Source organism: Mesocricetus auratus, unplaced genomic scaffold (genome assembly GCF_017639785.1).
Source record: "Mesocricetus auratus isolate SY011 unplaced genomic scaffold, BCM_Maur_2.0 Super-Scaffold_100676, whole genome shotgun sequence".
Taxonomy (NCBI): Eukaryota; Metazoa; Chordata; class Mammalia; order Rodentia; family Cricetidae; genus Mesocricetus; species Mesocricetus auratus.
Window position 1 is genome coordinate 57036801 of NW_024429266.1, and position 23448 is coordinate 57060248.

Here is a 23448-nt window from a genome sequence, read left to right on the forward strand (position 1 = left end):
CAGGGCAGGAACCTGGAGCCAGGAGTTTATGCAGGCACCAAGGAGGGCTGCTGCTTACTGGCTTGCTCCCCTGTCTTGCTCAACCTGCTTTCTTATAGAACCTAGGACCTCCGGCCAAATAAGCCAAATAAACCTTTTCTTCCCCACCTTGCTTTTGGTCATGGTAATATACAATGTTAGTTTTATTAGGCAGCAGAATAAATGCCAATAACTAGTCAGAACGTGAGAGAAGCTGGTCTCCTAGCAACGATCTTAGGAAATTTCAGGGTTAAAATTTTGTATAAATTTTTGTTCTCTCATGATTCTTTGTGGTGACTGGATTTTTAAAGCATTAACTGCTAAGTATAATTAATAATCAGTATATATATTAAAAACAGATTATTCTCACTGACAGCTAGTAGTTGAGGGTTATAAAGAGAAAATAACCAATAACCATGCCACCATGCCAGGCTAGTTGAGGTGACATGTACATTTCACAAAGGGCCAAGAAGTACCTGTCAGGATAAACAGGCTACTGAACAGGATAGAACAACATAGCTAGCTGTGGTGGCTCATACTTAAAATCCCAGCATGCAGTAGGTTACGACAGAAGAACTGCAAGTTCGAGGCCATCTTGTGCAAAATAAGTAACACTTATGATGATGATGGGGAGGGGAAGAGAACGAGGAGGAGGGTTGAAGGACAGGGAGGAGGGTTACAGGACAGGGAGGAGGGTTACAGGACAGGGAGGAGGGGGAGGAGAAAAGAGGAAGAACAAGCTCGGAGCAACTGAAATTATGTAACAGCCACAGTAAAGTAAGCACTGCTGAGACTGAGGGAATCCTCTCAGGTTGAGCAAATTGAATCTTTACAAAAGACACACACACACACACACACACACACACACACACACACGCATGCACACACACCACTGCCACCAGACTGTGCAAGTGTGAGGCAGATAACTGTTCCATTAGCCCTGTAAGAGGAAATTTTAAAGGAGGTGGGTAGATGCAGATGCTAGAAAGGGAGTGGGGGTTGGGAAGGCAAAGTGTGTCTGCATATAAAATACTGTGTATGAGGAAGTGTGAAAGGCACTGCCAACCGGGAAAAAAAGCACATCTGAACACTAGTTAAGGTCTCCAATACTAATGGTTTCACCTTGTTCCTCTTATTAAAGTGTAAACCAGGAATCTCAGGGGATCCAGACAGACAAGTTGGAAGTGCCACGAAGTGTGAGTTGATATAAGTTGGTCTCTTGGAATATGCTGAAAATGACAAAGTTATGAGGACTTTAGCGTATTAGAAAAATGACCATTGTATAAGAGGGCAGGGGGAAATTCTGCCTTGATAGTTTGACAGCTCAAAGGGACATCCATTTCCCCTAATTCAATTTTGGTTTCCTTCAGCTAAATGTTTCCTTTATTTACCACCCCCTCTCCAAATCAAACAGAAGCACGGAACTACTCATTGATCCTAAATATAACTGGAGCCGAACAAAATATCTTTTTCACAGGCATGAGCATTCTCCATGTAGCTGTACCCTGCTCACAGCAGTGAGCTCAGCATCCTTGATTACTCCACAGATGAAAGGATGCGGTGAGAGAGTTGCAGCCAAACCCACAGAGGCCACAAAGCCCCCAGCATGACAGGAAGCTAAGTTTAGAGTCCCTGGAGTCTGCTCCCAGTCCCACATCAGAGCACTGGAGAAGAAAGCAAATCTGGAGAAACTGCATAAAGGAAATCTCATCAGCCACAGGAAAGGGCAGGAGAAACTACAGAACTTCTCAGGAAGAGTGAGACCTTCATTTTAACTGTGCCAAGAAAAAGCTACTCTAGTATTGTAATCCCAGTACCCTCCTCAATTATAATCTGTGCGTGTGTGTGTGTGTGCGCGTGCGTGCGTGCGTGTGTGTGTGTGTGTGTGCGTGCGTGCGTGTGTGTGTGTGCGTGCATGCGTGCGTGTGTGTGTGTGTGTATGTGTGTGTGTGCATGCGTGTGTGTATGTGTGTGTGTGTGTGCGTGCGTGCGTGCGTGCGTGTGTGTGTATGTGCGTGTGTGTGTGTGTCTTGCATGTTTGATGAGCACCTGACATAATGCTCTGGCTTCTACACATACACCAAACACACGCATACACACACACACACACACAAAATTAATAAATAAGAACAATAGAAATGTAAATCAAATAAGGCTGGTATGTAGCTCAGTAGTAAGAGTGTCTGAAAACAGGAAGCCCACCACTAAAATTGAGCTGAGAGAAAAATGTGGATTATTACATATCCCACTCCAGCCATAGAGATTAAAGAAACACGTAGAAGGACTTGAGAAGATTATCTCTGTTATAGGTCATAGTTACTGGCTGAGAGACCAAGTGTCTTAGAAGAAAGGTAGATGGAGAGGAACTAACAAAGACAGAAGCACTCCCCCACGCTGGCCAAACTGGCCCATTCTGTCTAGTACAGCCACACAAGGTGATGAACCCCAAACTTTGAGCACTATCGTGCTCTTTTAATCCTACCTAATGTGACCCCAACCATCACATCCTTCACCAATGCCCATTTCTGTCTAGCCATGGCATAGTCCTAACTATCTAGTAGCAAATGAAGGCCAGAAAAAGAGAGGAGTCCTTCTTATGTGGAAGCAGGAATGACGGAGAGGCAACACGATAGCATAGGAGATGCCAAAGCACCTATGCTTTCTCTTTCTTTGGGAGCTTACATAAAAGAAGCCAAGGTAGTCTCCAAATGATAGGGATGCTTTGCTCCGTTATATTGAATCAGACATGGGTTCCTTATAAGGTTGGGGACATGAACTGCCCCACTCAGTAAATTAACAGCTAGTGCTGAGAAGAAGCAATACAATTTTTTCACATGGCCTCAGTTCTACTAAGTATTAATTATTCATCATATCACTTTCCCTTTAGGAAGAGATGGCTAGAAACAGTACTAGAAACAAAAAGGCTTTCTGGCTTTGATAACTACTCGATAAGATCTTGTCAGATACAACAATCACATAACCCTACCTGTCTGACGCAGACAAACATTCCCCAGGGCCTGCAGTATGATGAGCAGAGGCAGGCATAAAACTGCTACCGCCTGCCCAGTCAGCTTCGTGGATCACATCCCTCCTATTCTACATTCCTCTTAGAATACACAGCACCAGACTACTTTCCTAAAAAGTCAGAAAAGAAGCCGGTGCGGACACACATTTAAGGCTGGTACCTGTAGGAGAGCATGATGCATCGTCACCTCCAGCTCAGCTAAAACATGAGCAGCATCCTCGCTGTCTTCCTGAACCTCCAAGTCCTCCTCAGGGATGGTCTCCCAGTTGTTCTGGTGTGCAGCCAGCGTGTGTACTAGCTCATACTGACCGGGGAGTGCCAGGCTGACCCGAGTCTGAGTCCCATAGGTGAAGCGGAGGCGCCGGAGCTTACAGCTCTCGTCACTGTCCAGCTTGATGGTGGGAAGCACCTGCACCCCCAACAGCAGGTTCAACAGCTGGCACTTGGCGTTACAGTCCTGGCCGAGGATCAATATACAGGGAAGGCAGTCCACAACCTGCTGGAGATACTTCTCTTCCTTAGGTGGGAAGGAAATGCAGCTCAGCTGGCCTGGTTGGGGAATGGGGAGAGTAGAGGAAAAAGAAGCAGGTAAGAAGCGGGCGTAGAGCAACTTCCAGAGACTCCACTAGAAAGGCACAGTTCTAGAGGGAAATCTCCAGGAAACTTCTGGTTAAAGGAGGTACCAGGAAATGCAGAAAATGTTCTTCAAATATCCATCTGGCCAGTTCATCATGGGGAAACAGAAGGTGACAGTGACCTAACAGTCCCTCTCCTTTGTACAGTGGAGGAACAGCTTACAAGGATTCCATCACAAACACAAGATCATTAGATGGCAATAATTAGGGTCTGAGTTCAAGTAGAAACTATATCTAAATGTATCAAATTAAAGCCTTCCTCTGGCAGAAGGTGAAATACTTGAGTGCACAGCCCCTTTAAGTCCCTACCCTATGCAGTTTTAGCTTATGCTCCTCATTTAAACTTATTTTATGCTGATAGATACACATATGGGGGCCAGTAAAAACCTCTGCAAGATGACATGAGCTCAAAAGCATTTTCCAGTTCATCAGAGTGATAGCCAATGACAGCTCCCAGCTGCCAAGTTTTCTCGAGATACTGGATGCCTAATCAAGATCTATATTCCCTAATCAACTAATACTCTTTGTGTTGATAGCTGACAAGACCATGAGTAAGACAAAGGGACAACACTGCCCAGCAGGATAAAATCTAGGCAAATCTAAGAGATGTAATCTCAAAAATAATCTCCTTTGAGGATACCACCATTAACCTAAAGCGCTTACTTCCTCAAACAAATTTCAGTAGAGCTGTGCAGAGCAAAAGGCTTAAAAGACTGCTTGGAAAAGAGTATGGAACTGGTTCCTGGAAATGCTCAAGAAAAACCTCTGTCGGTCTCAAGCTGCTTCAGCAGTGGGGTCTGCCACTATCTAAGATTCGGGAAAGCCCATCTTTGAGTCAAACACACACGTCATAATTGAAACTTAAGGTGGTAATACTGAGATACTATTTGCCTTACTCACCTAACAATATATTATTTCAACTCACTTGTGGTATTGTTTTGTTCATGAGGCAAGACGCCTGACTCACTGAAAAGGTAGTTCTTCAGAACATACCTGCCCCACACTCCCTTACCCTCCACAAGTGGCATCACAAGAAAGGTTTAAGAGGTCTATTCTCCCTGCATTTATTATGCTCATCTGTTTCATGTCTAGCTACAAGTGCAGCATCCTGGCCTCAGCACATACATTAGCACACTAGAAATGGGAAACCTACTCTCTGGGGAAGAGACAGTTCCTCTGAAAGCCTAGAGAGCGTCTCCTGAGTACCTGTTTCTATGCCAGCTGTCTAAGAAGCACAGGAGTAGACAACACCAGGCTACTCGCTGGTCTAACCCTGGCCTACACTCGAAACCAGGAAGGAACAAACAATGGTCTGTGTGACTACTTAGCAAAGAACAATGGGCAAGTCCTAAGTCCTGTGTCTGTTTGTTCACTATACACTATAATATATACCATACAGGGCAGAAGTTCTCCTATTAATAACTGCTTCTAAGAGTCAACGCATAAAGAACCTTCCTATTTCTCTGTATCCTCCGCACCCAACACAATGGCTGACAGCATTTGAAAATTATGTATTTGTTCTGTGTAAGAATTCATTGGTTGTGAAGAGTTGTCTACAGAAGTGACTCTGACTCTACTATGTCTTCAAAGCACAGTGTCGTAATGAAGTTTCAAGAGAGCCATCATTCCTAAAATGTTCCATCATTACATAGCGAGTAGCTATGAGGAAAACAGAACTACAGAATTTGAAAGGAAGATGTCAGCTAGCCTGCCTTCACTCTCATCTGCATGTCTCCATTTCCTTTTCCTAGCCCTTCCCAGATTCTCACCTAAATGGCTGTTCGAACTGACAACCTTGACTTTACTATCATAAAGGCAGTTTTATAAGTAAAACAAAGCAACAGCCCTAAGCTCTGCCACTGCTGCTCCCTCTAGCAGAGTGGGTAATAAAGAAAACCCACTGAGTCCTTCAGGACAACACCTCTGACACAAAGTGTCAACAACAGGAAAGCCAATAAAGCATGCTGCATCAGCCAAAACCACAGAGACACACCCCATTATTCATCTGACCCAAATCATCACCTTCCCATGTTCCATCTCTCCTACAAAAATAGTCTACAAAAATGAGCTGCTCCAGTCAAAGCAGCCAAAAACTAGTGCAATGGCAAGGGGGCTGAGGTTGAGCCCAGCTCTGCTCCTTTTGCTGGCGCTCTGCCAGGATTCCATGTGCAACCTGCTGAGCTGGGAAGGTCCTTATCAGCAGCATTCTCCCTTGTTTTCCAGCATATCCTACCCAAGCCCTCTGCTTCTCCCATGAGGCTTTAGCTTTCCCACTGGTCTACAACATGTCCGTAAGATTTGAATATGTGCACAAGAGAAATGAAGCCGAAAGCAGCTGGGATGTCTTCCTTTTCTGGGCACCTTTGTGACAAGGAGCAGCTGGCAATGGGAACAGCCCTGAGGTGATTTTCTGATCCTGGCAGCCTACTGGCTCTTTCTGATACACATTGCTCATCCATGAACTGACAGAGTTAGGCCATCTTTAACACTCTTTCTGGTTCTAAATTCTCATTTTAACAGATCTGGTTGTTGTTAGTGCTATTCCAAGATAGGGTCTATATAGGCATGGCTAGCCTGGGTACTAAGTAGATAAGGCTGGCCTCTAATTCAGAGATCCACCTGCCTCTGATTCCTAAAGCTTGGCTGGTTTTATTTTTAGATTGTACATGAATTTACTTATGCTAGCTCCTCCTGAACTACTCACTATTAAGTACAGTGTCAGCTGTGTCTGACACTGGAGACAGCAGCTGCCTCCCAGACAGCTAAAGGACTCTGAGTTAATCCGGTTTTCTTTGGTAATTAATACAGCAGCATCTGCATATGGGCTGCCAGAAGGTAACAGTGGGGCTTCTCAGCTGGCGCACATTAACCTTGCCAACTCTGACTGCAGGAAAATTCAAATCAAACTGTCCTAAACACAAACCAAGGCTTTATCTCTCTGTCTTTCTTCATGGTGGTTGTTCTTAAGTACAGTTATCTTGATTGAACTTCCTTCTAACAAAGGTTTCAGGTTAGGAGGAAGCGCAAACAAAGGAGAAAGCCATTGTATTTACTTGTCCTAGACAGTATGTTTGGCTCCCTTTCTATACACTGGTCATCTTAATGTACCTGAGGCTACCAGATAACTTCTATCCTCCTTTATAAATTAGGAAGTAGCCTCAAAACAAGAATCAAAATCAATCAGGTTTCTCCATTTACCTTTACCTAAGGACCTAAAACAGCTGAGCAGAGCTGTGCCTTGGTCTCAGCAGTGACACTAGGCAATGCCCCCACGACGCCATTTCCCAAGCCAGAGCTAAATAAACAAAAGTTGGTAATTACCTAACTTCAATTTAAAACAAACTGATAAATTGCTATGAATGTTACTCTAGACCACAAGGCCTAGGGAGAAAACAGAAAGACTTGCTCAGCATGTCGGCTCACACTGTAGCCCAGCACTAGGAAGCAGAGGCAGTAAGGTCAGGAGTCTGTAATGAGAAGCTGTAGAAACAAGCAGGCTAGAGAGATGACAGCTCAGTGATTAAGAGCACTCACCACTCTTCCAGAGGACCTGAGTTCAGTTCCCACCCCTCACGTCAGACAACTCACAAGCCATCTAGTGCTCTCTCCGGGCCTCTGCAGGTACCTTCACTCCTGACATACACAGCATGCACGTTAGTGAAAGTAAATCTTTTTTTCTTTCTTTCTTTTTTTTTGGTGGTGGGGTATGTATTTTTTCCAAGACAAGGTCTCACTATATAGCTCTGGCTGTCCTGGAACTCACTATGTAGACCAGACTGGCCTTGAACTCACAGAGATCCACCAGTGTCTGCCTCCAAATATGTTATGATTAAAGGCTCTCAATGTAGCCCAGCCTGGCCTTGAGTGAGTGCTGGGATTACTGGTGAGCCACCACGCTTAACGTCATTTCTTTTCTCTAAATTTCAGCAGTGTCTTGCTGCATACTGAGAGGAATACTTATATATTTATATAAGAAGCCCAAGAAACTGAACAGACAGGCCGTGCTGGCCTCCACAGCTAGTGCCATTCTCCACAGCGGTCCCTTCTTCACCAAACCTAACCCTACATTCACCTCCCCTGGATTTACATAGAACTTTACTCTATCACTGTGCTTTGCCTGTTAACCTGGTATTGCTACAGGAGATTGGGCTTTGACCTTGAAATGGAAAAGGAAAGGCACCATACCTCAAGAGTGACTGACAAAGACTTCAGAGTTCATCTAGGTCTTAATCCAGCTGGTGCCTAAGCACATTTCCTTCCCTTGGCTTTTTGTTGGCTTTGTCTGTTTGTTTGTGGCAAGGTCTCATTCTGGGACTTAAAATGGCCCCCTGCCTCTACTTTCCTACTGTTGGGATTGCAAGTGTATGTCACCACAACCACTCTTCAGGTTTTCTTATTTGTTTGTCTGTTTATCTCATTTTCAACTTAGCTTCTCTATACACTATGATTTTGTGGCAAGCTACCATAAATCCTGTCTAAAAGCAAATAAAATAGATTCAATAGTTATCTGAAAGGAACTGTGACACAAACATACATTTCCAAAATAAGTAGTGAAATTTTACTTTCTATTAGCTACATGTGCCAAGAATAGAGGTAAGGATCAATCCAAACTTGAAAAAGAAATGCTAAACAGTCTTTTACTACAATCAATTCTACTACAAGTTTTGAAGTATTGAACTTGGAACAAAATTCCCAGGAGCTTAGAGAAAAAATTCTAGATAAGAAACATATTTATCACTTCCAAAGGACTCTCTGAGCATCCCCTAAACATAAAAGATTCTGAATTATATGGGAGACACATTTCCAAACACCATCCCTTCCATCACAGTTCTTGGCCTACTTTTCCTACTTCTAAAACTCAGGACAAGGAACTGTGAGGGAAGGGATGGTCTGGAGATAAAGCTGAAAAGCATTCAGGTAATCAATGGTTTTTGTTGTTTGTTTGGTTGGTTTTTTTCAGACAGGGTTTCCATGTGTAGTTTTGGAGACTGTCCTGGAACTAGCTCTTGTGGACAAGGCTGATCTTGAACTCACAGAGATCTGTCTGCCTCTACCTCCCAAGTGCTGGGACTAAAGGTGTGAGCCACCACCGCCCAGCAGTAACCAATGTTGTTATTGCAAGCTCAAGTCCAGATGCTGGAGTATGGCTAAAGTTACTTTGTGTGGTAGCCCTAGGAAGATCTCCATATTTTAAAAATCATAAGAGGTTGTCCTGGACTGGAAAACCTCCCTAGTAGCTGGTACCCCAGAGCCTGTGAAAAGATGAAGACACTCAGCAGCCTGCCAACAAGTTCCTTCCTGAGTGAAAGTGCTTCTGACACTACCACGGTTGTGCACAGAACCGTGGGAACAGAAACACAACAGGCAGCGGAGGCTGTCATTATGGGATGCAGAAATAGAAGCAATTCCTCGAAGGAAGTGAGGCCTATGCATTACAGAGGCCTTAAGTTCTACCATTTGTAAGAAAGCATATTGACCATTAGGAATGATTCAGAGGTGAAGACATGACAAGAGGACACTGGAACCAGCCTGAAAGGAGTCTACTAACTAAACAGGATAATTTAATCATAAAATAAAAAATACTAAAAGTTATGACCCACTCAAAAAAATCCCCAAATCCAAGTCCACAGTGATGAAAATAAAGCAAGCTGTTTTTAGAATAGCAACAAGACAGGAAGAATGATGGATATGAAAACTACCACTGGGCAGTGCAGACTGTCAGCGGGTGCTATTCTAGAGCAGTGGTTCTCAGTCTTCCTTTAATACAATTCCTCATGTTATGGTGATTCCAACTATAAAATTATTTCCATGCTACTTCATAACTGTAATTTTGCTCCTGTTATGAATCGTAATGTAAATATCTGTGTTTTCCAATGGTCTTTGGAGACCCCTGTGAAAGGGTCATTCAACCCCTCCCCCCAAATGGGGCCTGGACCCACAGGTTGAGAAACACTGGTCTAGAGAAAGAAAGGGTTTTGAGGAATAAGCTATCAGTAAAGCCTGAGAACACATTCTCACAAAAGATTCAGCCAAGGGAGAAAAAATGAAGTTAAAGTGGATATATCCAGAGGATACCCACCTCATTTGTGATCAAGCTTAACATCTCCAGAATCGAAGCATAGCAGCCTGTGCTCTGTGAGGTGAATGTGTCATATGTCAGTTTTCTGAAATTCTTGAGGGCTCATGACTGAATCTAGTCATTCTACATTAGGTAAGGCCTGTCCTTTTAACTTGTCACAGATACAGATGTCAGGGAAATGGTAAGGAAACTGCTCCTAAGGTAGTTTGAAGAGGTGTGACAACTAAATGCAACACTCGTTCAAGTGAAATGCCAGGGACATGTGTTGGGACAGTCAGCAAGTTCAAATGTGGCCAAAGACTGGATGGCAGTGAACCCATACTGACTTCCTGATTTGGAGGGCAGCAAGATATGTGGAATCCTTGTTTAGGGAACTGGAGTCTTCAGAGATGAGACAACCTATCTGCATCTTGCTCTTATAGGCTCTGAAGAGATGAGACATAACATAGAGGACATGGGTCAACTGGGAAACACTAACAACTTGTGAGCTGTACGAACAAATATACAAGCTCTTTGCATGTTTCTGAAAGTGTTCATGTGTCTTTGAAGTTATTTCAAAATACTTTGTGTTTTTTTGTTGGTGGTGGTTTTGATTTTTGTTTTTTTGTTTGTTTGCTTGCTTGTTTGGAGACCAGTTTCTCTGTGTAGCTCTGGCTGTCCTGGAACTCACTTTGTAGACCAGGCTGGCCTTGAACTCACAGAGATCCACCTGCCTCTGCCTCCAGAGTGCTGGGATTAAAGGTGTGCGCCATCACTGCTCAGCTTCAAAGTACTTTTTTTAATGACCCAAAACACAGCTCTAGATCCCAGGAAATAAAGAGACATACTTTGACCCTAGAAGCAAAGAAAATGTCAGATACAGTAACAACAGGATTTGGTATATTTTTAAACAACTTAATAGCAGTTCCTTCCTTGTCCTCATTGCAGCCCTGCACAAATCTTCCCATCAGGGCACTAATCTAAGTATTTCAGAATGAACTTTAGGATTCAGATCCACAAGCTGAGGCAGTGGTACTCCAACAGACCTACTTACAAGTCCATTAATGAAGAAGCCAGCAGAGAAGCCTAACCTTACAGTGCCCACAAGGGGCCCTCCTATTCACCCGGAAGTAGACATGTCACCATGTCTGAAGAGTGCAGGCATCCTCCCTCCCACCCTAGTTAGTTTTAGTCTATACTAATAAGACCACTTCTCCAGATTAGGTTGGTAGGAATTCTCTGTCTCTCCATGGAATATGCACGAGAAAACATGGTAGTAGTTCTTCCAAGAGGGTGAACCCCGCTTCTCTAGAGGGGCCTTGTATGGCCGACCCAAGCACGGCTTTGCTTCCACTGGCTGTTCTCCACACCCCTCCTGTGCTCGCCTGTCTTCACGACTTCAAAGCTAAAGCCTCTTCTGCACAATAGTCCTAAAAAGTAAACTCGGGAACAGCTCAGCCATGATCTCTCTAATCTAAATAGAAAGAGTTTTCTTAGAAACTAGTCTTGTAACCCTTCTGGGCTCTGCAAAGTGTAGGGGGAAGCAGGGAGAGAAAAACAGGGGACAGGAGGAAAGAGACAAAAGAGAGAATCTTGTGAAATTCTCTCCCCACTATCTGGAGTGAAAAGGGTAAACCACCAAAGAGAAGCCAATGTGACATAAATAATGCATTAAAGTTCTTAATCTGATTAATCTAAATTTAGATACTTTACATCCATCCAAGTAAAGAGATAAAAGTCACTTTTTAAAACAGGAATGTATTTTAAAACTGAAAGGCTTTTATGAATACATAACCAAGACATTATTCTTCAGAACAATTCTGACACATCAATTAGCTAGACATGTGAAAAGCAAAACAGTTCTGAAATCCTACTTCCAGCTTCCTGGCCAGAGAACAGTGCCCCAGGGAACAGAAGCACAATTCCAAAGTGAGCCTGGTCCAAAGATTCCAAAAGCCACATGGCACAGAGCTGGAGAATACATCCAAACCATTCACATTACCCAGGAGAGGGCAAAAGGCACACTACATATGACTGGCCTTCAAATGGGGAGAGGAGGTTGTCAATGGGTCCCCATGATGTGGATGGCTTTCCTTCAGGGTTTTGGTCTGGACTTCAGAGGAACCCTGATTTATACAGCTCAAAGCAAGGGTACACATATCTCTACAACCACTACACATGTTCTGTCAGGTCTCAAGTTCCAAGATCCCAAAACCACCAAAGAACTGAGTCAAGCCCAGGAAGGGACTGAACTGAAACTGGGCATCCCCACAAGGGACCCCAGCCAGAGTTCTGGGAGGGAAGAAAGAAAAGTGCACCTTCCACACACCCATTATATTACTGATTCTCTGAACCACGTAGAAAACAAAACCCACTGTCCTAGAGGCTCTTTTCTTACATGCAGGGTAAATTCACCTTGGATCCTAAAAGTCTTGCATGTGTGGTGGTGGTGGTGAGGAGCAACCCAGAGGGTCACTAATAGTAATGGAACGGGAAGCATTCTGCATTCAACCACACAAACCTGACAATCATCATGACTCACAAAGAGTACAGAGTACCTCAACTCCTTTTTTAAAGTTGGTTGTTTCTCTTAGCAGTGATGGAGACGGGATCCTGGGTCTTCCAGTTAGGTAAGTTCTCTCTACCACTGAGTCAACTCCCATCCAACACAGTATTTTTAGTGTGTGTGTGTGTGTGTGTGTGTGTGTGTGTGTGTGTGTGTGTGTGTGTGTGTAAGAACATATATGCATCATGTACACACCTGTAGAGGTCAGAGGACAACTTACAGGAAGAATTGGTTCTCCTTGTACTATATGGATTCTGGGGCTTGAATTCAGGTCTTCAGTCTTTTGTTTGTTTTGTTTTGTTTTTTAGACAGAGTCTCTACATAGTCAGGGCTGTTCCAAAGCATTCTATATAGACTAGGCTGGCCTTGAACATACAGAGATCCATCTGCCTCTGCATCTGCCTCCTGACTGCTGAGATTAAAGGTGTGCATCGCCATGCCCTGCTTAGGTCTTCAGTCTTATATGTCCTTCATCCCAACATATTCCAACCCTTCCAAGTCACGTGATGGTTAAGTAGGCAACCAATCTATAGAGGATCCTTTAGTGATGCCTGATGAAATGCTAAGCTTCCTCTCCTACCTTCAATCTGGAATGGCTCATCTCAGGTCCCCAGGTAGAATGCTTTACATAAAGAGCTGCTGAGCTCATGAACATTAAGAACTTCTCATACCTTGATGGCACTCTGGTCTAGTTAGTATTGCACAAAAATCATTCTTTGGGACATGAAAATAATTATTTTGGATAGGGCATGGACTCTAACTTCAGTCCAACTAGGCACAGTGGCACATGTCTATAGTCCCAGCTACTCAGGAGGCTGAAGTAGCAGGATCACACAAGCTAAGAGTTTAAGAAAGGTGGAAAACAGGCTGAAGAGAAAAGGATGCAAAAGCTATTATGCTCAGGGAGGCCGTTTCCTAGCGAGTTTCTGATCAGCAAAGGTGGTCCCGAAAGCCCTGAGCCTCAGGGAGTAGGATCTAGGGAAGGGGTCTGACAGGTGTCACATTTTCTTCACTGAATGGAATAAGTTCTCATACTACAGTAAATCATGATTCTAAACTAGGACGCATTTGTAACAGCCTCTGTGAAGAGTGCATTTTTATTCCCAAGCCAAGTCAGGGAAGCACAAGGAGCCACAGAAGCAGAACTTGACCTGAAACCTGGAGATCCGGGTTGAGATCTGGCTCTGGTACAGCATTGTTTTGTCCTGAGTTACATATTTCTGCCTTACTCTCTCCCCTCCCCTCCAAGTCCATGATCCCACTTGCTAATCCAATGTTCACACCCTAACACAGGCAAGAGCCAAATCTATTAATACCTACACCTGAGCTGTAATGTTCATAGTTTCTAAGTGTCACAACTTTGTAAAGTGGGCATTATCACTCCTATATCATATAATGAGACAGAAATTATCTTTTTTATTTTTTTCTGTCTTGACTTTTTTGGTTTTACGAGACAGGGTTTCTCTGTATTGTTTTGGAGGCTGTCGGTCCAGCCCGGCCTCAATTTAGAGAGATCCGCCTGCCTCTGCCTCCCGAGTGCTGGGATTAAAGGAGTGCGCCACCACGCCCGGCTGCTTTGACTTTTGAGACAGGGTCTCACTATGAAGCCCAGTAGCTCAGACTATCTTGAACCCCAGATCCTCCTGCCTCAGCCTTCCAAGCGCTGGGATCACAGCCACAGCACTGCTGACTGTGATACAGATTTCTAGGACAAAATCTGTTTTCAGTAAGTGTTAGTGCCTTGCTTCTAAAATTCTAGCAAACAATCTATACTAAAAGTGACAAAAAGAGGTCAAAGAATGCTGAGAAACACATCTATTAAATGACAAAATGAACAGCTATAAAAGCCTAAGAATTAGACTTCATTTAAAAGGCCTCTAATCTAGCCACTCTACCTTCCTGTTTCCTCTCAGCTTTATGTGTCACATGTATACAAATTCTAGGTAAGATTAGTCCTCTGCAGAGGACCAAGTTCAGGCCTCCAGCTTCTTTTTTCTACTACCCAACATATGCAAATATCATTAGTTTTTCTTAAGAGAAAAGTGTAAGCCAAAGCAGTGCTGCACACCTATAGTCTCTTTGCTCTCAGGTGAGGCAGGGTTACAGGTTTGAGGCCAGCCTGAGCTACACTTTGAGACTCTGTTGAAAGGAGAAAAAGAGGGGGAGAGAGAGGACTGGTATCTGCTCACCCAAGGCAAGGCAAATTTCTTTACTTGCCTCTTTAACCCTGTTGTAGCACACTGACCAGTGCATCCCAGACACTCACCTGTCCACCTAATAATGGCTACCATGGGACTGGGTGTGTACCTGTAATCCTAGCATTTGAGAAGCAGAGGCATCATTTGAACAGAGCCACTTAAGACCAGCCCAGACACACAGTGAGACTGTATCAAGAACAAACGGCAGCTGCTACTTACTAGCACCTTTGCAGGCCAATCTAAACATGCAATATTAACTCCCAACAATCTTAGAGGTAAGGGCATTATAACCCCCACCTCCAGATGAGGAAGCTGTGACACAACACAGTTATGATCAGTTGAGACCAAAGGGAGGCAACACAAATGACAGCGTTCCAACCAGACATACATGAGTCATTCCAACTTCTTAAAATGGAGCGCTTAAGAAAACTGCAATAGCTAGGACCTCTACTGGATCATAAAATAAGACAAATATTTTTCCTTCTTCTATGTTGTAATATTCTACCCTGCTTCACCTAAAAACAGTTCAAAGCCTTTATCTCATTGCTTCTGAATGCTCTAGCAGAGGAGAAGAAAAAACAAATAACAAAAAACTCAACAGATCAAGGGTCTCTCCCCTACAGCTACAGGAGATGACTTGAACAACAAAGTACAGTTTTCTTTGTACAAGCGAAGCTACCTCAACACCACAACATTTCAAGATTTCTATTTAATCTATACCACTGGCATCACCACCACTGCACAGCCCAGGCTGACCGGGAACCCACAATCCTCCCATCTCAGCCCCCAGCACTGGAGTTGCTGGCGTGTGCTGCCATGCCTAATTCCATTTTTTTTTGAGTGGGGAGGAGCCGCGTGAGACAGGGTTTGCTAAGTAAACCTGGCTAGTCAGGAACTCCCTATGAAGCCCAGGCTGGCCCTGAATTTAACAGAGACCCTCCTGACCATGATTCTTCTAATTGCCTCCAGGGCTGGGATTACAGGCACACACACCCTTCCATCCACACTTAACTTGTAAAATGCTGGAGCTATTTTGTGTTCTATATATGGACTTGATCAAATATATACCTATCAAAACTAAGAGAGAAGAGTTATTTTAGAGTTTTTCCCAGTTCACTGTGGCTGAAAGTGAATTTTTTGAAAAATGGTGTCCTATGTTATGACAAATGGTATACAAAGAAATATTAAAAATTGCTTTATTATTGTTGCCATCTTTTTAGTCCAACAACTTCAAAGTATAGTTAGTCCCTGGTCTTCAGTTGCTCAAATACCACACCGCATTAAACTGAGAAGGGCTTGTTAAGAACTGAGTGCCCCTTTCCTCCATGTTCTGACTCCCTATTAATCAGAAACCAACATTCACAAAAGAAAGTTGAGACAGCCTCCCAGTGACTCTGACCTTACCAAAAAGCTCCAACTGGCACAAGGAGCTAATTGTCCTTTATGGAGTACTTCTACTTTCTAACACCTTTTCCAAAATAACAGGGATGACAGCATCCTTCAACTAGACACAGAAAGAGGTACTTAAAATTCTGGTGCAGTTGCACCCCTCAAACAGAAAATCCTCCCGATGACTGGGAAGCATGGTATGGAAAAAAATCAAATTGTTTCCCATCCTGTCAACTGTGTCCTCCTGGAATTTTATTGAGATGGGCACATTCCAAAGGGTAAAAAAAAGTTTAAACATGCAAAAATTAAATCTCGATGCAGTCAACCAGAAAAGCCAATTAAGCAAAAATACAAAGGTGTTTTTTGTATGTCTTACAGTTGCCTTTAAACAAAACAAAAGCCCCAAGCTGGTGGTGGTGCACGCCTTTAATCCCAGCACTTGGGGAGGCAAAGGCAGGCAGATCTCTGTGAACTCCAGGCCAGCCTGATCTACAAAGGTAGTTTCAGGACAGCCAACACTATTACACAGAGAAACCCTGTCTCCAGGAGAGAGAGAGAGAGAGAGAGAGAGAGAGAGAGAGAGAGAGAGAGAGAGAGAGAGAGAGAGAGAGAGAGAGAGAGAGAGAGAGAGAGAGAGAGAAGGACAGACAGACAGAGACAGACAGACAGACAGACAGAGAGACAGAGACAGAGAGAGAGACAGAGACACACAGAGAGAGGGAGAGAGACAGAGACACAGACACAGACAGACAGAGACACAGACAGACACAGACACAGACACAGACAGACACAGACAGAGAGAAGAAAAGAAAGAGAAGAAAAGCCAACCAAGATGCTTGAAAATTTGAAACTCTCCATCTAATTCTGATTTTTTAGAAAAGTAACTCTGAAATAGTCATTTTAAGTAAGAGCAGCAACAAAGGGTTTTTAAAGTAAAACTGTGGGAGGGTCTTCTGATGGTAGAAGTTGCTTCAAAGCACTTGTGTCCTGCAAGTGCTCTTTATCTCCTGGGTAAATAAGAACTTTTGCCTGGCAGTGGTGGTGCACACCTTTAATCCCAGCACTCTGGAGGCAGAGGTAGGCAGATCTCTGTGAGTTCACAGCCAGCTTGGTCTACAGAGCAAGTTCCAGTACAGCCAGAGATATTACACAGAGATAACCTATCTCAAATAACAAACAAACAAACAATCTTTTAAAAATACACATAATCAGCCAGGCGGTGGTGGCGCATACATGCCTTTGATTCCAGAACTTGGGAGGCAGAGGCAGGCAGATCTCTGTGAGTTCAAGGCCAGCCTGGACAGCAGAGCCAGTTCCAGGATAGCCGGGGCTACACAGAGAAACCCTGTTTGAAAAAAAAAAACGACATATATTCATTGTGTGTGCATGTGTTCATGGTGTGGTGACCAAGGCCAACTTCCAAGAGTAGGTTCTCTTCTGAACAACTCAGGGCATCGGGCTTGGCAGCAGGTACAGTAACCGGCTGAGTGATCTGGTTGGCTCAAAACAAGAGCTCTTTAAATTGCTACCCTGGACAATGAAACAGTATCATCGAAGGACCTAGAGGAACCTGCCAGCACATCTTTAAGTCTCCCCTTCTGAAGTCTCAGACAAATTTAAGATGCTAACCACGCACATACTATGAGTGTAAAGTCCAACTCACAAGTTCACCTTCAATCCAAATTTGTCAGCAGTATCTAAAATCATATTTCTGAAAGTGTTACTAAACCACCTGTATCCGATCCCAGCATCTCTGACTGCTAGACTCTTAGGACCCACCTACCAGTTACACAACCAGAATCGGAGAGATGGAGCATGGGACATGGCATTTTTCAATACACTCCTGAGGTTATTTTAATCCACACTGCAGCTTGAGAACCACTAAATAAAAACCAAGGACATATCTGCTGTTATGTTGTCCTCAAACCCTATTCACATGGAATGCCAATGCCTTCTTCCTTCCATCAACTTCCTAAAGAGACAGAGGTTTCCCTCCAGTTCCCCCCACTTGAAGTTTAAAAGTAATCAAGGAGGATCAAAGATCTTTCAGTATTTAAAGTGATTTGGAACCTCTGACACATCCCAGGAAAAAAAAAAATCAACTCAAGAAAGGCAAGTTCTTCAAGGGCTGAGGACCGCCCGGAACAACAACAAGAAGTCTCCCTTACTTAACTCTTTGACCGTAAGCGCAAGTAACATCTCTGGCCAATTAATTGCTGGCACCCATTAGATATCTTTTTCTTTGGCGACTCCAAATCCTATTTACAGGGCATCTTCACAGGGCTGCCTCTTGATTGGATTACAAGCATTTTACACACCCAAAACCCGCGCGCGCACACACAGACATCCCAGTGCAGTCCCAAGGCGTCCGGAGACTCCATGAACACCCAGACTAATGCCTAACTAGAAGAACAAGCCCCCAAACTGCGCACCCCCAACTCAAAGCAACTTTGCCGCTCTCTGCTTTATTCTCGGGTTCTGCTTCCCGGTCCCGAGCCCTCGCCACCTCTCTCCAGGGATGTCCTCCCACCTCATCTCAGATCCCGCGGCCCAGGCCCCGCGCCGCTCCGCGGCCCACTCCCACTGGCCGCCTCCTCCTGGGCTTGTTTTGCTGACAGAGGTGCCACCCTCCAATTTTCCTCTCTCCTTCGGGCCTGTCCTCCTTACCCGCTGGCAGCAGGACTTCGGCGACGTCGCCGGTAGGGCCAAGCTCGGCCGCGCCGCCGCCCGCGGGGGAGGAGGGACAACTGTGACTGTGGGAGCATTTGATGTCGCGGAAGAACTTCTGGGTCTCTCGCAGGTTCTGTCGCAGCCGTCCCAGGTAGCGGCGATAGCGGCCGAAGCCCCGGCACAGCTCGCGGATCATTCCGCCTCCTCCCGGGCCGGGGCCCGACACGGACTCGCCGGCCCACGGCAGCCCGTCGGCCTCCATCGCTCAGCCCGCTGTCTCCGCGGCAAGCTGCGCCGCTGGCCCGGCCCCCTCCTCCCGCCCCCTAGCGCTCAGGGAAGGCGGAATCCGCCTCCCGACGCCCCTGCAGGCACTCCGCCGGTCCTCCAGCCTCCGTCACTGCCGCCGCGGAGCAGCTAGGGCGCCGAGCGCTGGCCATAACCTTTCTCCGCTCCCCAGCGGAGTGAGGGAAGCGCTCACCGAGACACCGTCGTTGCGCGGGCTCCTGGGACTTGTAGTCTGGACAGGGTGGAATGCCACAACGCCCACGGGAAAGCACGGGAGCGGGTGGGCCCGACTGATCTCCCTGCTTAACTCGTTTCGTTTAAAATGTGTTCTTGCTCTGTACACAAGTTCCTAAGGAAAGGCAAAACTAGCGGAGTCTGAACGCTGGTAGAAATGGGGTATCAAATCAAGACGAAAGATTTTAATATTCGAAAGAGGAAATAAGACTGAGGCCAAAATATCTCTACTGGTTACCCCCAAATGGACACAACAGATACTAGAGAACTGTCTGAAAATACCCTGGGAAAAGTGAAAACTCTCCTGTTGGTATTACAGTCTACATTTTCTTTCTTTCTTTCTTTTCTTTGTCTAGATGTGGAAGGGGGGTTGTGAAAGGGTAGGTTAAGGTATACAAAAAGGACAGTTGGTTTCTTGTAGAGCCGGCTGGGTAAGGGGAAGTTGAGGTTTGTAGCCTTCTAAAGCTTTCTGATTATCTTACTAGGCTTCTGCCAGTGTGGCAAACTTCCATCACTCAGGCTGTCCCGGATCCATAACACAATCACAAAAGGGACAGAACTTGATATCAGTCACCTCTTCACCTTTTCCTGTACACACACACACACACACACACACACACACACACAGATCCTTGTGGCAAGACCCTATTTTATCAACTATGATGTCTAGACAAATTAATTTCTAAGGCTTTTCAGGTTTACAAGTCTAGCTTTAAAATTCTACACACACATCCAACTCATTGTATCTTGAGTAGCCTGGGCTCTTAACTAAATGATGGCATTATATTAGATTAATCTGATGTGAAATGTGGAGGCCTTAACAGGAACTTGTGGCACTTTCTAGCAGTTCGCCAACTCAAACAAATCTGTACCTCAGTGTGGGCTAGCTGCAAAGAGGGAGCCGAGCAGTCCCCACTGCCCATTCCTCCCCTTTACAAGACTATATACCCCATGCTTCCCAAAGGGCTCAGAAAACAGAAGTGAAAACACAAAATGGCAATTCCAAGAAAAGAAGGTTGATAGTGTTCTTTAAAAATAGAACGTGGGCTGGGTGTGGTGGCACATCTCTTTAATCCTCACACTTGGCAGAGGCATGTGGATCTCTGTGAGTTCAAAGCCAGCCTGACTGACACAGTGAGTTCCAGGCCAGCCAGTAATACATAGTGAGACCCTGTCTTTATTCTAACAAAGTAATGTGTGATGACTCATCTCACACAAGAATTTCCAGTGGAGAGAACACTCAGGCTGGAGGAGGAGTCTATCTAGATGAGATACACACAGTGACACACACCTGTAATCCCAACACTCAGGAGGCTGAGGAAGGATAATCACAAGTTTATGACCAGCCTGAACTACATAACTAGACCTCAACTCAACATCACAAAACTATTCATTAGTACTTAATATTTTAAAAATAAGTGGGAGAGGGCTGGAGAGATGGCTCAGTAGTTAAGAACTCTGACTGTTCTTCCAGTTATCCAGGGTTCAATTCCCAGCACTCACAAGATGGTTAACAACTGTCTGTAACTCCACTTTCCTTGATGCCCATTTCTGGCCTCCATGGGCACTGCACACATGGTGCACAGACACACAGGCAAAACAGCTACACACTCAGAATAAAAATAAAATAAATCTCAAAAAAATTAAGTTAGAAGTTGATGCAGGAGGATGGCGAGCTTTCAAGTCTGCCTGGGGTACATAGCAAGTCCCAGGCCAGACGTAATTAGTAAGACCTGTCTCCTAAAATAAAAGCAATATAAGAACTCTGTACAAATTTCAGAAGATATAAATGGTACACGAGGAAAACTAAGTCTCCCTTAGTTTTTCTATCCCTGTCTCCTAGTCACCTAGTTCCCTTCAGGATGCAGCCACCATTGTAAAAATTGCACAAGTACTTTAAATATAAATGAACACCACACAGATACTCTGTTACAGCCTCAAAGACTTTTATACCAGAACATAAAAATCTACTTCATTCTTTTGAGCTGTGCAGCATTTAATGGCATGTTCTGCTGAGCTGATCCTTTACTGATGGAACTTTGAGGTTTTGCAGCAGGAACTAAAATCTATGCATCATTTGAAAATGTGAACGTACATATTATCATTTTTGAGCTGCTGAAAAAAAGTAGTGTTTGTTGTTACTTAAAATTTTTAAGGTTAGGCTGGTGTCACTCAGTTGGTATCATGCTTACTAAGCATGCATGAAGCTCTGGGCTCAATTCCCAGCACTGCATATACTTGGCATACTAACATAAGCCTACAATCCCCAGTGTATACTGGGCATGTTGGCACAAGCTTGCAATCCCCTGCATACACTGTGCATGCTGGCACAAGCCTGTAACCCCAACACTTGAGTGGTAGAAGGAGGAACCAGAAGTTTAAGCTCATCTTTAACCATAGTAAGTTTGAGACCCTGTGAGAGGTGTGTGTGTGTGTGTGTGTGTGTGTGTGTGTGTGTGTGTGTGTGTGTGTTGGGACTGGAGAGATAGCTCAGTGATTAAGAGCACTGCCTGCTCAATTCCCAGCACCCAGCTGACCCCAAGTTCAATTCCCAGAACCTAGAACCCACATGGTGGTTTACAATCATACATAATTCCAGTTCCTTGGATTCAAAACCCTCTTATGGCTTTATTGGGCATCAGGCAGACACATGGTGTACAGATATACATGCAGGTAAATATTCATGACTTAAAAATTTTAAGACAAAAAGGCTGCAACAGTCAACTGTTGGAGAATATTAGCTAAAGATGTGTTACATTCATTTATTCTGTGGAACATTTGTTTAATAGTGCCAAGATGTGTTGCATTCTTTTATGTTGCATTTGTTTAATTCTGTGAAACTGTGTTACTTTGTCTGTCTAAAATACCTGATTGGTCTAATAAAGAGATAAACAGCCAGGAGAAAGGATGGGCAGGGCTGAAAGGCAGACACATAAATAGCAGGAGAAGAATGTGAGAGGGAGTGAAAGGAGGAGAGGAGAACTCGAGGGGCCAGCCACCCAGCAACACAGCCAGCCACAGAGTAAGAAGGAAAGAAAAGATATACAGAAATAGAGAAAGGTAAAAACCTAGAGGCAAAAGGTAGATGGGATAATTTAAGTCAAGAAAAGCTGTCTAGAAACAAGCCACACTAAAGCAGGGCATACATAAGTGAAAATAAGTCTCTCAGTATTTACATGGGAACTGGGTGGCAGGCCCCCAAAAGATCAAAGAACAAAGAGTAAAAAACAAGTAAATAAAATAATTATCAACAGTGGAAATACATGTTTTATTCAAATACTTAATTAAAAGGATAAATGAAGGTTTGAGTGGGCTGAGCACAGAATTAAGGTTAATATAAAGAACCAATGAGTTAAATAATTAGTGAAGACCAACTCAGATCTACTTTTATTTCATCCTAGAATGCCTTTAAAATGACAAGGATTTTTTTTAACTCTTGAAACAAGATCTCACTATATTCCAAGCTGTCCTGGAATTCATTCTGAACTCCTCCCAAGTGTCAGAAATTGGTGGAGGTTGATACCTTCTTGTCAGTTCTGGAAGTATAGGCTGTACAGGGGCCATAAACAGAAAATTAAACAAAGCTTTGGGGGCTGGAGAGATGGCCCAATGGTTAAGACACTATCTGCTCTTCCAGAGGGTCCAGGTTCAATTCCCAGCACCTACATGATGATTCACAACTATCTGTCACTCCAGTTTCAGGAAATCTGACACCTTCTTCACAAACATAAGTGCAGGCAAAGCACCCACACATATAAAATAAACAATAGTTTTAAAAGTTGAGAAAAGCCGGGCGTTGGTGGCGCACGCCTTTAATCCCAGCACTCGGGAGGCAGAGGCCAGCCTGGTCTACAGAGCGAGTTCCAAGACAGCCTCCAAAACCACAGAGAAACCCTGTCTCAAAAAACAAAACAAAACAAAAAAAAAAGTTGAGAAAAAATTAAAAGATTTTAAGGGACTAGTAAGATGACTGACTGAGTAAAGTCACACATCAGCAAACCTAACTTCAATTCCTGAAGCCCTCATGACAGGAGAGAAGACACTCCCACAAGTTGTCCTATGGCCTCTACATACTTACGGTGGCACTCACATTAGCATGCACAATACATTCACAGAACCGCACAGACTAATAAACGTATCTTTTATTTAAAGGATTCTGAAAGTTATGTAAGAGCCCTTGAAGCCTTGGGTCTTCTTTAAGTCCCCAGCCCAAAGAAGACTGAAAGAGTTATTCCCTAGAGAGGCTCAAACAAAGTGTTCACCCCTCTGCAGGGAGCATGAACGAATGTATGGGAGCTCGATGTACTCACTTTCCATCCAGTAGCCAGGTCTTTGGCTCCCAGGTATTTATTCACAAAATAGGAAGCTAG

The 23448-nt window shown here is 44.2% G+C and overlaps 1 protein-coding gene across 1 annotated transcript in view; it reads right to left on the minus strand.

Moving 5' to 3' along the window:
- Window positions 1-19023, minus strand: part of Dstyk (dual serine/threonine and tyrosine protein kinase) — a 45935-nt gene extending 26912 nt beyond the window's left edge. Inside the window, exons 1-2 of the mRNA XM_005087347.4 lie at window positions 18557-19023; window positions 3204-3592 (exon numbers count right to left, since the gene is read on the minus strand). Coding sequence (XP_005087404.2) covers window positions 3204-3592; window positions 18557-18821 — 654 coding nt within the window. The 5' untranslated portion in view covers window positions 18822-19023. The remainder of the gene's footprint in view (window positions 1-3203; window positions 3593-18556) is intronic.
- Between the last annotated feature and the right edge of the window lie 4425 nt (window positions 19024-23448).